The sequence below is a fragment of the Macrosteles quadrilineatus genome, unplaced genomic scaffold, assembly GCF_028750875.1.
Source record: "Macrosteles quadrilineatus isolate MER2022 unplaced genomic scaffold, UCM_ALF_1.0 Scaffold_5__1_contigs__length_97177068, whole genome shotgun sequence".
NCBI classification, from domain to species: Eukaryota; Metazoa; Arthropoda; class Insecta; order Hemiptera; family Cicadellidae; genus Macrosteles; species Macrosteles quadrilineatus.
In genome coordinates, this window is record NW_026542598.1 from 49,539,908 (window position 1) to 49,555,317 (window position 15,410).

Sequence of the window (15,410 nt, forward strand, 5' to 3'; positions counted from 1 at the left end):
GTAAACGGAATTCGCTGTTTAATTTTGATGTTCAGGATTTGCGTTTGGGGCCAACTGTTGGTTAATAAGTATGTATAATAAACTGAGCTCATTTAAATGATAATTGGGTGGACATTTCTTCGTAAAGAAACAATAAGGCATATTTTGTTATGTTGTTATGTGTGTTGTTGTTATTGTTAAAGAAATCTTCGAATCAATTACCATTCTGATGTTTGTTTATACGTCATATTAATCAACAGTTGGCTTCAAAGATCGAATCCTGATACTTGAATATCAAAATTAAAATAAAAAACCTGTTCGATTAGTTGATGTTATACAAACAAATTAAGATAGGCTACTTAATAATAAAATGTTTACTATTAAATTAAAACAGAATGAAGATAATTAATCATTCTCACTAATTTATATATCTGGCCAGGGGGTAAATATCCGGGGGTAAAATTCCGGGAGTATTGATTGATTGATTGATTGATTCTGTAGGGGCGGACCTTGTCCTGTTGCACGTCAGCCACTGATGGGCTTTTTGCGCTCCCCACATGGTACTTCAGAGTCCGTCAAACCTGAGTTGCTTAATGAACTCAAGCATCCTGTCAATGAGCTCCTCCTGAGGAAGGTGTCTGCCCCTTGTCATTACACCAAGAGTCCCTTACCTCATTCAGAGCTGTGCAGTCGTAGAGTAGGTGATCAGCAGTCTCCTCTGATTGCCCACATTTCCTACACGCAGTGTCACCATTGTGGATCCTCAAGCGATGCAGGTGTAATTTCAGAAAGCCATGTCCAGTGACCATTCCTGTGATCTGTCTGAGTCGCCTCCTGTCCAAGCGTAGGGCATTGGAGGCGACCGTCTGGGAAGGAGAGAAGAGGGTGAGCTTACTTACCCTATGGTGCTGAAGCCTAACCCATCTTTTCCTGTGTTCCTCCTGAGCCCATGCCATGACTGAGTGACATGCATGCCCACGAGAGATTCCACAGAAAGGCTGTGGTCCCACGAAGTCTGAGGCTGACGCGACATTTGCTAGCCTGTCAGCCACCTCATTCCCTTCTATCCCTGAGTGCCCAGGAACCCAACAGAGCGTTACCTTGTTGCGCCTGCCCAGGTCACATACCGCAGAAAGGCAGTCCCAGACCACCTTAGAATTAAATTCATAGGAATCAAGCGCTTTGAGCGCAGCCTGGCTGTCTGTGAAAATGGAAATGTTGATGTCCCTGAAGCCTCGCCTCAGGTTTTCCCTAGCACATACCATAATCGCAGTCATTTCGGCCTGGAACACAGTTGGGTGAGTGCCCATAGGAAGACAAATGTCCACCCCGTTCTGCACTCCATGAATTCCAGCCCCAGTCCCACTTCTTACCTTAGAACCATCAGTATACCATTCAAGGTCGCCTTGTGGAAGAGGATTCCCACCGGACATCCACTCATCCCTGGACGGAAGGAGGACAGTGAATGGTCTGGCGAAGAAGAATCGAGTCGGCATGTGATCCGAGGGCATGTCCATTACCTCCCCTCTTACCTGCTGAGTGATCCGAGAGTGACCTCGGGATCCTCCAACATCCAACCAAAGGTTTTCACACTGGAGTCTGTAGGCAGTCCTCCTCGCAGTGACCTTGACATGCAGATCAATCGGAGTGAGGTTGAGAAGGCAGTCCAGTGAGGCTCCCGGACAGCTGCTCATTGCGCCCGTGATGATGAGACAGGCGAGTCTTTGGACGGCAGCCAGATCTCTCACCGCCGACACTGAGTCCATCTTGGGCCACCACACGAGTGAGCCGTATGTCATGGCGGGCCTTACCACGGAGACAAATAGCCAGTGCATGAGCGCCGGCTTGAGCCCCCAGGTTCCTCCCACCATACGTCTGCAGGCCATGAGTGACCACTTACCTCGATCAATGACCTTTTGGAGTTGTGGCCCCCATTGCAGCTTTCGGTCCAATACCACCCCCAGGTACTTTACCTGATTCTGCATTTCAAGCACTGTGTCTTGTAGTCTCAGAGGTCCAATGCCATTTAGATCGCGCCTCCTCGTGAAGGGGATAACCGCCACTTTGGAGGGGTTGATAGAAAGGCCTACCTCAGTGCACCATTGTCCAACTGACCTCAAGGCTGTGTTCATGAGGTCGGAGACCGTGTTGTTGAATTTACCCATAACTAGTATCACAATGTCGTCCGCGTATCCTTGAACGAATACACCACTATCACTGAGAGATCTAATTAAGTCGTCCACAACAAGGTTCCAGAGAAGAGGAGAGAGTACACCCCCCTGTGGACACCCTCGTGTGGTCCTGGCCTCCAGAACCTCATTGTGAAGAGAGAGTCTTACCTTCCTCCTCTTAAGTAGAGACTCTACCCACCTGCACACCACCTCATGGAATCCACGAGCTCTGGCAGCATTGATTACAGCCTGGGTTTCAGTGTTGTATTCCGGGAGTAAAATTCCGGGGGTAAATTCCGGGGGTAAAAATCCAGGGGGTAAAAATCCGGGGGTAAAATTCCGGTGGTAAAAATCCGGTCCGTACACTCTAGGTTTTTATAATTTGATGTGTTCTGATTAAATTCACAACCGTGAAAATATACGTTCAATTCCGCGTTTAATCCATCGAGCTGATGTCGCGAAACTCAAAAGTTCGCGGCCGGAATTTTACCCCCAGGTTTGTGACGTCACGTTTGCCCAGGGGCTAAAATTGCAGGGGGATAAAAATACGCTACCCCGATCAGAATACAATGTTAATCCAAAATGAAAATGTCAATACAGTTAAACCTTGTTTAGATCATTTGTTCCAAAGATAGTGGATTTCAAAAGGCAACTGTTTATCTCTGTATGGTAATGTTTGAAGTCTGGCCTTCTTATTTAAAGATCGCCGACTTCATCCTCAGCAAAGTCCGTAATCTGAGCATCCTAAGCCTGTTAAGGTTCAAAACTGGACCCTGTCATTGATCATTGGTTTTAAAATTAATGATCATGGCTTAAGGATCAGATGGTCTTAAACAGTAACAAAGCTACACGAGGCATCTCACTCCATCCTACACATACTTTCACTCATCCTTAGCTTAAGACATACTTTGGCTATGTAGCCTATAAGCTTCTTTACCAAAGATTCAAACAAAATAATGACCAAGGAAGTAGCTAAATGTCTTTAATTAAATAATTACTAAAATTTACTGAAGCTTGCGATAGGTTGTCTTATTAGTCTGGCTTGGTTTAAAAATATGATGATACAACAAGTCAGTAATTGAAAGAAACACTCTGTCAGTGGCTGAATCATATCCAATTACTTGACTTTAAACTACATTAATAAAAAACTCACCGCACACCCCAACTTGAATATGGAATGATGATTAGTTTAATCCATAGTCAAAGGTTGTGCAGTATACGTTTAAAGTAGTTTGAATGTTCGTTAAATAAAAAAAGTCAAGTAGCAGATAATAATCATCCTATATGTAAAAGATTTACCCAAAACACGTCATAAAATTGTCCGCGGCTTTGAGAGCTCTAGAAAAATCCTGTTCAATTCAATACTTTAATGTTACGGATAGATGACTGTCACTGATCAGAAATAATACAGCATCAGACCCTACAATGGTCAAGCTAATGGATGTTATTCAGAAGTTCCAATGAAAACAAGATGTGTAAGGGAGTATGATTTATCCGTTGTAGACAGCTCTAAAACTCCCATTTAAGTTTATAAAATATGGAACAATCGGTTATCTTTGGAAGACGTTCATCCTGCGTGACCTAATAGATATAGTGTCTCCTTCCAAAGGTCGCTGGTTTGATCCTAAGTCGGTAGGTTCCATAGAACTACAGTATAAACTTGTTGAAGTTCTATGGTAGATTCTGGATGATCCCTAATCCAAGACTCCACTTATTGTTATTGTGCTATCAATTAATGACGCTTCTATGAAAAGTTCGATGCTTTTTAAAACTATACCAGAGAATGGACCAAGCAAAATAACAACTAATTTGATTAGTCTACATCTCAAACAATTCAAAACATTACTTAAAAATAAAATGAGACAAAACAGTCTTTTAGACACAAAGTAACCCAGTCCTTCGGCAAATGTTAACTTAAAAGCGATATTAAAATTGTAATACTAATAACCCGTTAGGTATTTCACGACAAGACATGTATAATGTATATTAATGAATTTTACTTACTTCTTTTATAGTGGAAATACGTATGGATCTTTATCATATACAGCAAGAATATTTACTATTGCCTTTGCTCTTGTATTAATATCAAACACAACACTCATCTTCTTGTAAATACTTTTTAATTTTTAATAATAAAAGAAAAATCTCACTCTCTGTTTACAATCCATTTCTTGTTAAAACAATCTGAAACATCTGTGGATTGACATTTGTTTCAGTTAAATAATTCACAGCCGTCAATATAAATGTAAAATAAAATAATTATTTTCAACACTTTCCCTTAACTTTTCATTTTATATAATATTTCGTTCTTATATCGTAGGTTATAGATTGATATTACGCTTGCTTCTTCTGTTAAATCTTTAAATACACCATTCTTCATTAGACTGATTAGGATTTGGTTGTCTAAAAATAGTGCAAAATTGGTCGGGTTTATTTTCCACACAATACACAACAATCTAATGTTGTGTAAAATGAAATAATTATTTCCAACATCAGTGTGTAAATTAAGTCTTGAAACAAATTTGTATTTTTTAAACCAAAATAGATAGAAATATTCTATTTGCGGCGTTGACTGTTAACAAAGGTTAAGTAATTTTTACATCAAAAATATTTGTCAACACCCCTAACAGGGTAGGGGGTAGGGGAGGCGAATTATTTTTTTCAAATAGCGACCCCTATTGAGTCGCCCCTCATTTTGAAATATTTGTCAAAAGAAACACAATGACGCAAACCCGAGGTGGATATCTCACCCCTAGCCAAAATGGCAGGTACTGTATTTCAAAATTTGATTTATTGTATGTGAAAAGGTACAAATTTCACAAATATTGAAACAAATCTGTATTTTTAAAACCTTAATAGTTATAAATATTCTGTTTGTGGAATTGATTGTTAACATAGGCTCCACAAATTTTTAAATCAACAATAACGGGTGTCCGAAAAATAACTCCCTAGTTTTGATAAACGATTGTTTATTGTAGAGAATACATATTCTTATATCTAATACATGAAATTAAAGAGGGTTTACTCAAGTTTATTTTGACATTAGTACACCTCGATATGTGACCCATTTGTAGCTCTACAGATATCTAACCGGTATTCGATCTCTCTCCAAGTGTTAGTTAACATATCCTTCAGGTCACTGAATCAGGTGTCACTGATTCTACTGCAGCTACGATTCTTTGACGAAGATGGTCAATGTCACGTATCTTTTCTGAATAAACCAAGTTCTTAACGTAACCCCACAGGAAAAAATCCAGTGGTGTTATGTCTGGGCTACGCTCGTTTCCCGGCAAGATGGATGGGGAGAGCTGGCCCGATCGCGTGGCCTCCAAGAAGCCCAGACATAACACCACTGGATTTTTTCCTGTTGGGTTACGTTAAGAACTTGGTTTATTCAGAAAAGATACGTGACATTGACCATCTTCGTCAAAGAATCGTAGCTGCAGTAGAATCAGTGACCTGAAGGATATGTTAACTAACACTTGGAGAGAGATCGAATACCGGTTAGATATCTGTAGAGCTACAAATGGGTCACATATCGAGGTGTACTAATGTCAAAATAAACTTGAGTAAACCCTCTTTAATTTCATGTATTAGATATAAGAATATGTATTCTCTACAATAAACAATCGTTTATCAAAACTAGGGAGTTATTTTTCGGACTTGTTTAACCTCTTAACTGGGTAAGGGATGGGGGTGATTTATTTTTATTTTTATAACAACCCCTATTAAGTGACCCCTCATTTTGAAGGGTTTGTCAAAATAAAATACAATGACGCAAACCCGAGGTGGATATTTCATCCCTAGCCTAAATGGTGGGCATTCCAAAATTTGATTTATGTGAAAAAACACCTATTTTGGAATCGCCATTTTGGCTTGGGGTGAGATATTCACCTCGGATTTGCGTCATTGTGTTTCTTTTGACAATCCCTCAAGGGATCACTCAATAGGGGTTGCTATTTGAAAAAAATAAGTCACCCCCTACCCCCTACCCTGTTAGGGAGGTTACACATTTTTGTGTGTAAAAAATAGCGGAACCTTTGTTAAGAATCAATGCTACAAACAGAATGTTTCCATATATTTCCGTTTTTAAAATACAGATTTGTTTCAAGACTTAATTTACAAACTGTATATAAACACGTTTATATTTATATATTAATTGAACTACTTTGTATATTAGGTATTACCCATACTGCTGTCCCTTCTAATGTCCGTGGACCTCTTCTAATAGCCCTTTACGAAAAACATAATAGTCCAAATTACTCTAAAATTGTCGAAATAAAGTAATTGCGTTATAATTGTATCCAACAGCATTCAAGTTCAAGAAATGCAAATCTTCATGCACATCTTTCGCGCATCTTCGCATCTTTTGCGATCACAACCACCTATTTGATTTACACAGTGATATTTCGCGGCGAAGCCCTATAATAGCTGTCAAGACAGTTTAGTCGCGTGGGTTTGAGGGGGTGTTGAGATAGGAGCGTTAACGGCGGGTTAAATGTGAGCAGGGACAGCATAAATCACAATCAGGGCGAGTTTAGCGGCTAAGGTGTCGGTCTGGTCACAACAACACTAATCAGCTGTAGATCGGAGGAAAAACTGGGAACATCAGCTGCTGGGCTAGTAGACTGTTGTAAACATTTAGTGGGAGTGTAAGATCAAGTGTTTGAATGAGCGTTGGTTAAGGATTTGACTATTGATAGAAATGGACTTATCCCGTTATTATAATTATAGCCAGTTTTAGAATTGGCTCATTTAACTAGGTTTTGATTAGAGGTTATTCAGATTTAGCTGGCCTGTATACATGGATGGTATAGGAAGTCCACTTCAGTAACTAAGTCCTCCAGCCACCTCCAGATATGCAGACGAGCACTATAACCACTGAGCTACACAGACATGTTTACTAATTAGCTATTTTAACCAATTATTGGGGTAAACTTTTTCCTGTTCCTTAATAATATAACCAATCTGTCTCAACCCAATCTATATTTCAACTTATAGGTCTAGTCAATTGAATGTTAAATAGAAGTCTTGGATGTATACTAGGCCTAATGTTAATTATTATTATACAACTGTATTCTTCCCGGACGATGCCATGCATGTAACATGTTTTAAAGGCAATAAAAGTTTGTCATTTGTCATTTGTCATTTGTCAAATTAAATGGCACATGCACACCCTGAAATAGGAGATAAAAATTGTATCGACATCAATGCTTTCCAGCAATACACATTTTTTCTCTTCAATATAATGAGAAGTTTACTTGCACTATTTAAAATCAATAGACCTACTTTAGTGACTGTTTTTAATATTATTTGTTTTCTTTCTAGATCACATTCTATGAAATTCTGTCAGAAAATAATTAATATTAACAGGATTTCTCCTGACTACTACGCCCCATCATATAATTTTAGTTCATAGCTACCAACTTTATCAAAATATTATCATAGATTCTTATATAGATTTAATTTAGATTTACCACTCTTATAGATTAGCAGAATACATGTTTAAGGTTAGTTCTGTTCAGTTTATGTTAAGTGTGATTTGGTTGTTTTCAAATTAGATTTAAAATTGCTCTATCAAAATGATATATTTATAATTTAATTTATAATTATTTTTATTTACTCTGTTGGTTGCCATATTGTAAGTACAGCACATCCGTACAGCCATAGAATAAAGCACGGGTCATAAAATTTACTCTAAGATAAGAAGAAACTATTTAGTCGACATCACACTCAGAAGTCAACACTACGAAACACATATATGAAACATCCAGATTTAACAGTAGGATGAGTGGTCTACATGGACTGTTCAAAGTCAATGGTATTGATAGTCCAAGTTCTTGCAATGACTAATACTTCAAGGTAAGGAAGGTATGAAGATTTTCTTTCTAATGATAACCTTTTTCGAATTCACCGTGAAAAATACTGGGTATTTTCTATACTTTAGGCAGTTTAGGGTCTCCAAACAAATTTAAAAAAACCGTTGTCTCATTATTTCAGTCAACATTATTATTTTAACAGAAATTAAATAGACTGCAAAACAATATTTTCGGGTCAGATGACATTGACCAAGAACACTCGCAGAGTATACTAATAAGTTCCCCGAGCAAAGCTCGGTCCCTAGGTACTAAACTATTACTGTACTATCAAAAACTAAAGAGTAGGTACCAATCGTAACATTAACACTACCAAACTCTGTGTTTGGCTTGTTCAACCCGGTTCAACCATGAGCTATGTGAATTAGAAACTGCATACAGCTTTTCCTGTTGTTCATCTTAACTTGTATACAGAGTGTCCCACGTAAGGTGTCTCAAATTTATTACGGAAAAACGGCTTAACGTACGAGGATGGAATGAAATTATTTCCCGCTAAATCAACCCCAAGGAATAACGTAAAAATATTTTTAATTTTTCCCGATACAGGTTGTACTTATCAAAAACTGAGGGTCACTAGTTCGAATCTCGGAATTTTCAAATGTAAACATACGTCACATTATACATAATTTTAAGGGTATTTAATAGACAAACATTTTGGATAAAACAGAAATTAATTGTCTTTTTTCCGTTTCAAAATGGCGGCAGTTCTTTGGGGGAAAATCAATATGTTTTTAATGCTCTGTTTTTCTTATACCAATGCACTTAGACCTTCTCCGATTGAATTCTCTTACTCAGTATGAAATTAGCTTTACTGTGATATGTTAAAAGTAACGGGTTTTTTTAACTATAAAAATTCCCAAAAAATTGATTTTTGAAAATTTGCAAATGCCCATTGTTTCAAAATTTTTTCAAACAGCAACATATGTCAAGTGGTACATCATTTTAGAGGGTTTTTAATTCTTAACAACTTGGTAATTTACACTTATGCCGTATCTCTTTTAGTTTTTGTGTAAATAAAAATAACAAAAAGACCTAATTATTCCTATAATAACAAATGCATGTTATTTGGGTTTAACACTAATGGCCCCATTTCATTTAGTGTCTTTAATATAACCTCAAATAAATAAAATCCATAACCTCATAAAACATTGGAAATTTTCTATTCTAAAACCTTTGTAACCATTAGCCAAAATGTTGTAAAATAGTAATCATTTTTTTTAAAAGTGATGAAAGTTATAAATTAAAGCAAACCTGAACCCGTGTACTCAGCCAAATGCCAGAATTTTGTTATTATCTGTAATAAAATCATAACAGCTGATCTGGTTTTGTTTACATTTTTTCTCATTTCAAAACAAACTATTACATTTATTAATCTTTCCTATGATGTGTTGCATCCTTTTGCTACGGTTTCTTAAAAAAAACGTTTTATAATGTGCTACAGCTTGACGTGAATAACTTCCCAGAACAGCCTGATATGAAGGTAAAATCATTCAAATTAATGCTGTATCGGTAGCCCTGTAAAAGTAGTTTCGTAGCGAAGTTACAACTTTAGCGGGTTCATAGAATTTTAAAAAACAACTTAAGTGTGTGGGTCGGAGCTGACGGGCAAAAGCTAGTAGAGTATACAGTATTGAATGTCTTCTTTAATATCAAAAGGTAAATTATGTTAGATAACTTTTATTTAAATATTACCTAGCCAATAATAATTGTATATCTTGTTAATTCTGGCTCAATAAACGATTTGATTTGATTTTATGTGACAAATCTGTTCTGACATTTCCAAGTTTGTAAACCCAAAATTTCTTCAAGGTTTAATATTTCTAGTTTTCACGAGAACCACTACATGGAAAAGTTAGAATACAACGTGCCCAACTGTACACATATGCTGCCCACGGTTTACGAGTGCACTGGCTGGAGGTTTACTGCATTTAAACCGCACCAACGCTTAAAATTAACTCGATTACAGAGCACTACTGGTCAAAGTGCTCCCCCGAGCTGCTATGTACCAGTACAGCAAGTACAGCTCAGTGCAGCAAGTACAGCCAGTACAGCAGTACAGCCATGTGGGATCGCGGCGGCCATAAAACTGTTATAGGCAGTAGCGCCATATGTTCAAGGCCGTCTTAACTGTTATTAAATTAATTGCATCTAAGTTTATGACGTTCGATAAGGTAGGCGCGTTGAAACTGCGACCTCAGAGGCTAGGCGAGATGCTTGCGTTGAACGCTGAAAGAATTCTGATATTCTCTGAGAATTCCTTTTGCATTTGTAAATATATTTTAAATGTTATAGCAATAAAAAATTGAAACATTCTTCTCTTATATAGTGGAGCATGATAGCAAGAACCTCGATAACAAGTCGCCCTGGATAGCCAGTGTCATTTTTAAACTCCCTAGAATTTATTTTACCCTCTGCTAATTACATGTAATTGCAAACTTCGATAAGAAGTCAACCTTGATAACAAGTCTTATTTGATAATCCCCATGAGAGTCTTGTTATCAAGGTTCTATTGTATGTGGTTATAAGTATCATAAGATAATTATGGGACTGCACCAGCTGAGAGCTAACTCAACAGTTTTATGGCATTATCAATATTATTTTAAATAAGTAATTTTACTCCTTAACACAACATATAGGCTAACCTCGTTCCCATATTCCGATCATGCTGGTATACAAACTCAAATAAAATAAAAGTCTGTTTACACGTTTATACCAAATTTAATATACCTAATCTATGTTTTTTACTCGAGTTATGGTGCTAACATTAACGAACATAATAAACATTGCACTTTAATTATAATGGATAGTGTTTTGGATTCTTGTTACGTCAAAACGACAACCTAATTGGTCCTGGGTCTAATATTATTATTTATGCTATCTACAATATTATCATATATTAAATCAACTGCTTTCCTGTCTCAAAATATTGAACCAAATTATTTAACAAAGTACCGAACTACTAAAAGTAATGGAAATTTGATATAAAATCTATTGTGATACCGTACTTAATTAGTGTAGTATTTTGAAAAAGTTCCAATTCAAGTATCCTCGAATGTTTAAATATGTCACTATTAATTCGTATATCTATAGAATTAGTTTCATAATTAACAAATGAAGAGCCAAACAATTGGATAAATGCCCAAGCTGCACGTCTCGTGGTGTGTTTTGAGATTGATTGATATTCAAAACACTGAGATGGTTCCAAAAACACGGCACAATCGTGAGGAGTTGGGCGCTACACAGTAATCGTGAAGCGTGACAAATTCGTACCAATCCGGCATTATAAATACCAAGCATATCAAATCTTCATTATTCATAACAGTATTTATAGGAATACGTTGATAAAAATAAAATTTCGTTAGATAAAATATAATAAAAGTTACTAATTAAGCAAAATATTAAATTTGTCTCCATTGTATAATAGTAATTAAAACAAACATTAATTTATTTGATACTCCTTAAGTTTTAGTATAAAGTAGAATGTGACAAAATACATTATTTAGGACTTGTTTTGAAGATTTGGTATTCCTCTTCATGAAGTGTATTTTTATGTAGGTTATTAATAAATTCTGTGCCAATGTTATGAAATATAGCTCCAATGCCAGGATTTGTTTTGTTCTACACATAGGCCTATGCCGTTTCTTAAATTGTATGTATGCGAATTTTGATCTTACTATTTTTTATTTGATTTTGCTACAAGCAAAACAGTTTTAGAAATATAGCCTTGTGCGAGTTAATTCAAACAAAATATATAATTTGTAGAGCGTTAATAATACACACTGAAGACATTTTTCACACACACCACTTGACATTTTATTCACTACGTGATCAATTTGCTTATTCAAAATTAAATTACCGTCTAATATTATTCCATTAGATGTGATGTGTTTTACTTAAATCTATTTAGAGTAATCTAGTTTAATACATGTTTTTAGTTTTGTCTTACTGCTGGTTGCACTAAATGCTAACTGCTTGGTATTAAATGGTTACGTTATTTGATTTATTCAAATTAATTGTCACACTTGTACTGTATTAAATTAATTTACTTCATAAAGAGATTTTTCTTCCAAAGACACATCTGTAAATATGTTATTAATACCAGCATACAAGCACACAAAACTTGCATTTATAGCTCTTGAGAACCCCCTTATAAAGCAAATAAAAACGGAGGGCCCAGGATAGATCCCTGAGGAGCCCCGTAGTTGTTTTTAAATCGCAGTAAGGTTTGAGTATATGAGAGTAGTAATTAAACATGTTAAATTTGGACAAATTGTCGTCGACTAATATAAGAAGTAGGCCTAAGCCACTTATGATTTTGGTTGTATTTAACCTAGAAAGAATATAAATAAGCTCATCAAGAGTCACGTTGTCTAATGCCTATAAAAACTAAAAGAAGTTCCCAAGTACTTTTGAATTATTGTTATTTGAGTTAATCACTGATTCAATAAGGTTATACCCGCAGTAATCGTAGATTTACCACCACAAAAATCATGACATTGAAAATCAAACATTGTATTAAATTCTAAATCGTCTAAAAATGCTGATTAATTCAAGTTTTTCCAAAATCTTTGAGGACACAGGTAAAAAGTACTGGTCTATAACTTGTCGGTTATCACGCACCTCCCTTTTAAATCGTTGATATAACTTAATAATTATCTTTTGGGAAACTTGATATACATTTCATCCACATACATAGCGAAATTACCATAATTTTAATTGAGATCGCAACGATGGTTAGTAACGCTAACCAACCTACATGATTTTACTGTATATACTCATATATAGTTTCAATTTAAATAATCTGTAACTAATATGAATGTTGCACGATTTTTTTCTACCGGGCACACTTTCAATTTTCCTTATAACCCATTTTTCCCCAAAAACCACCTCCTCGGATCTATGGTTCTCCAAGTTATACATCGGCGTTCCTCAAGGATGTATCATGGGCCCCACAATTTTTTCTCCCTACCAGTGTAGACATTCTGTACTCTAACCCCGCCGACTGCACGGTTTATCGTCCATGTCCCGGCGTCGTTGGTTATTATCATAGAAGATGCTTGGAGTAATGTCCAGCGATTTTATTATCAGCCGAGCACTAGCGCTCCTAGCGGCGCGCTCGCGAAGTCCCCCTACCTGGCCGGTCTACCTTAGTATAGCCGCGACCGCCGGCCTTCGCCAAGGAGTGAGACTGTGCTCCGTCGTCATGCTTTTCATTTCATTTATTTATTTTCTGTGAGTTGTGTGCGAGTTTAAAAGACTAGTGGTATTAAATATGTACGGCGAAAATGATGCGAATCGCCGATTTTATTGAATCTCGATTCGAAATTGTGATACACTGTGATATACATAGATGATTGGAAAATGGTAAAGTTAAAAACAGTGCGATAAGGACTACGCTGGACTATTTTATTTTATCGAGATCTCATAACGATATTTGAGGGATAAGTGCGAAACTGAACTTAGTGATAACGAAACTGATAAGGATGGAGACTGAAGCTGAGGATCAGGGAGATCATATGCAGAACCATTATAACTCTTACACGTGAGTTATAGATACTACAAATCTATACGATATAATTTAATATACGTATCCATAACTTGTATTCGTGTATTGATTGCGCATGCTCCAACATAATGCAGTGTATTTCTTAGGCGAGTATCTTATAATTACGGCAAATAAATTACTCAAAGTTAACAATATGGATTCTAGAAACTTATTTATGCAGGGATTCACTTTTGCAGTACGTTTAGTTCCAAACTAAATCAAAAATATATATCGTGTAAGGAGAACACGGCACGCATATACTTGAATACTTGATCCCATCATAATTGATTGAACTAGTCGGAGAATGCGACGATATTTTCACAATCATACAGATTTGGATTCAATTAAGTTCAATTTTTAGAAAACATCTACGGTTTAAAAAATAATTTTGTTAGAAACGAGCTGAAAGTAATACTACGCAAAAAACTTCACGTTAACTTGTATTCACACGGATTTAATTAATAAATAAACAAAATACATTATCTCTCATGAAAACGTCATATTATTCCCATAATTTAATAAAAAAACTCGTACCCTACAATTATTAATAAATCCATTATAGCATACTTACGTGGCATAACCCAGTCTTATGCGCCGACGATTTTATACGACATTTTTATCATTATTGTATTCATTCATATTCACTTTTGTTACGAATATCTATACACTTTATTTCAATAAATAATTTGATCTAAATAGTTTGTGATCGTGGTTATTCCGTTTACCAACACATATTTAACACCCTACTTGTTTGAAACATTAGATAAATACATTTAAACCAATATTCCTCACACAGGAAAAGTTTATATATTCAAGATTATGGGTATATATATTTTTAATGCATTAATGATAGGTCGTATATTAACAGGTACTTATATTGGCAATTTAACGTGTTTAATTTATATCCAAGAATAATATAATCTAAGAACTCTTGAATTAATGTTGTTATACGTAAACAAATGTCCCTTTAAACCCTATTAGAACCGCTAAATTAATGATCAAAAATGATTTATCATCTCGAATAAGCCATTTAACAAAATTAACTAATATTTTTTACCGTCATTTGGATATTTGGGTTTTACAACTTGATTTAATTCGTGGGTTTCAATTTGTTTTTCTTGAGGAAAGTGAAAAGTCTAAATATTAATCTGCATGATTGACTAATTTGAACAAAGTTTTTCGCGTTATAGATTACCTAAATCTGTACTACAATATAGTAGACCTGGGGATGTAGCGTTGACCGGCACGGCGCGGCGGCGGGCCGTTAAAACGCCGTAACTTTCTTGTAAAATTTGTTTTAGAGCTATAAATCTAATAACACTCGACATAAGGTATTACAATTTTGTTTTATAAGACGTATTACGAAATGTTGCTTAGGAATTTTATATGTTTAAAACTTGGATTGTTCTAAACTCCGTTTAAGAAATGTAGGTTTTTGGTATTTTATCAATCGTATTTCAATTCTTTTTCATATGCTAATTTTCTATTTAAATATTCGAAATAAAATGTAGAGTTTACACAGGAGAAATGAAGGAGATAAATGTTTCTAATTATGAATGGAATAACTAAATTACTGTATTGTCCAGTTCTATCTCGCAACAAATGTGTGTGGGTTTGAAAAGGTTTCAATAGTTTTGTGTGTTTAAGATATTAAAGACAAGCATAATTAACTGCAATGAGTTCAGTATTATTCTTCTTGCCTATTTACAACTTTCCATGTCGGAATTTACTTACAATATTTTAACTTATACTAAAATCAGCTTATTTTTGCAATCACATTAAACAACCTTTGTAGAGGTTTATACTTAACTACAACAAAATTTTTACTGGGTTAATATT

The 15,410-nt window shown here is 35.6% G+C and overlaps 2 protein-coding genes across 3 annotated transcripts in view; one reads left to right on the top strand and one right to left on the bottom strand.

Annotated features, from left to right (window-relative positions):
• Nucleotides 1-590: 590 nt before the first annotated feature.
• LOC128995586 (uncharacterized) lies at nucleotides 591-2,144 on the bottom strand. Its single transcript, XM_054420603.1, has one exon. The coding sequence runs from the start codon at nucleotides 2,142-2,144 to the stop codon at nucleotides 591-593; it is 1,554 nt and encodes a 517-aa protein (XP_054276578.1).
• An 11,074-nt stretch (nucleotides 2,145-13,218) lies between these two features.
• Nucleotides 13,219-15,410, top strand: part of LOC128996045 (transcription factor Sox-17-alpha-like) — a 133,554-nt gene continuing 131,362 nt past the window's right edge. For both annotated transcript variants that reach the window (XM_054421177.1, XM_054421178.1), the window contains exon 1: nucleotides 13,219-13,568. In XM_054421177.1, coding sequence (XP_054277152.1) covers nucleotides 13,510-13,568 — 59 coding nt within the window. In that variant the 5' untranslated portion in view covers nucleotides 13,219-13,509. The remainder of the gene's footprint in view (nucleotides 13,569-15,410) is intronic.

Bases quoted from the DNA above. Each gene is read 5' to 3' on its own strand.
- LOC128995586 (XM_054420603.1), bottom strand. From the start codon at position 2,144: ATGGGTAAATTCAACAACACGGTCTCCGACCTCATGAACACAGCCTTG.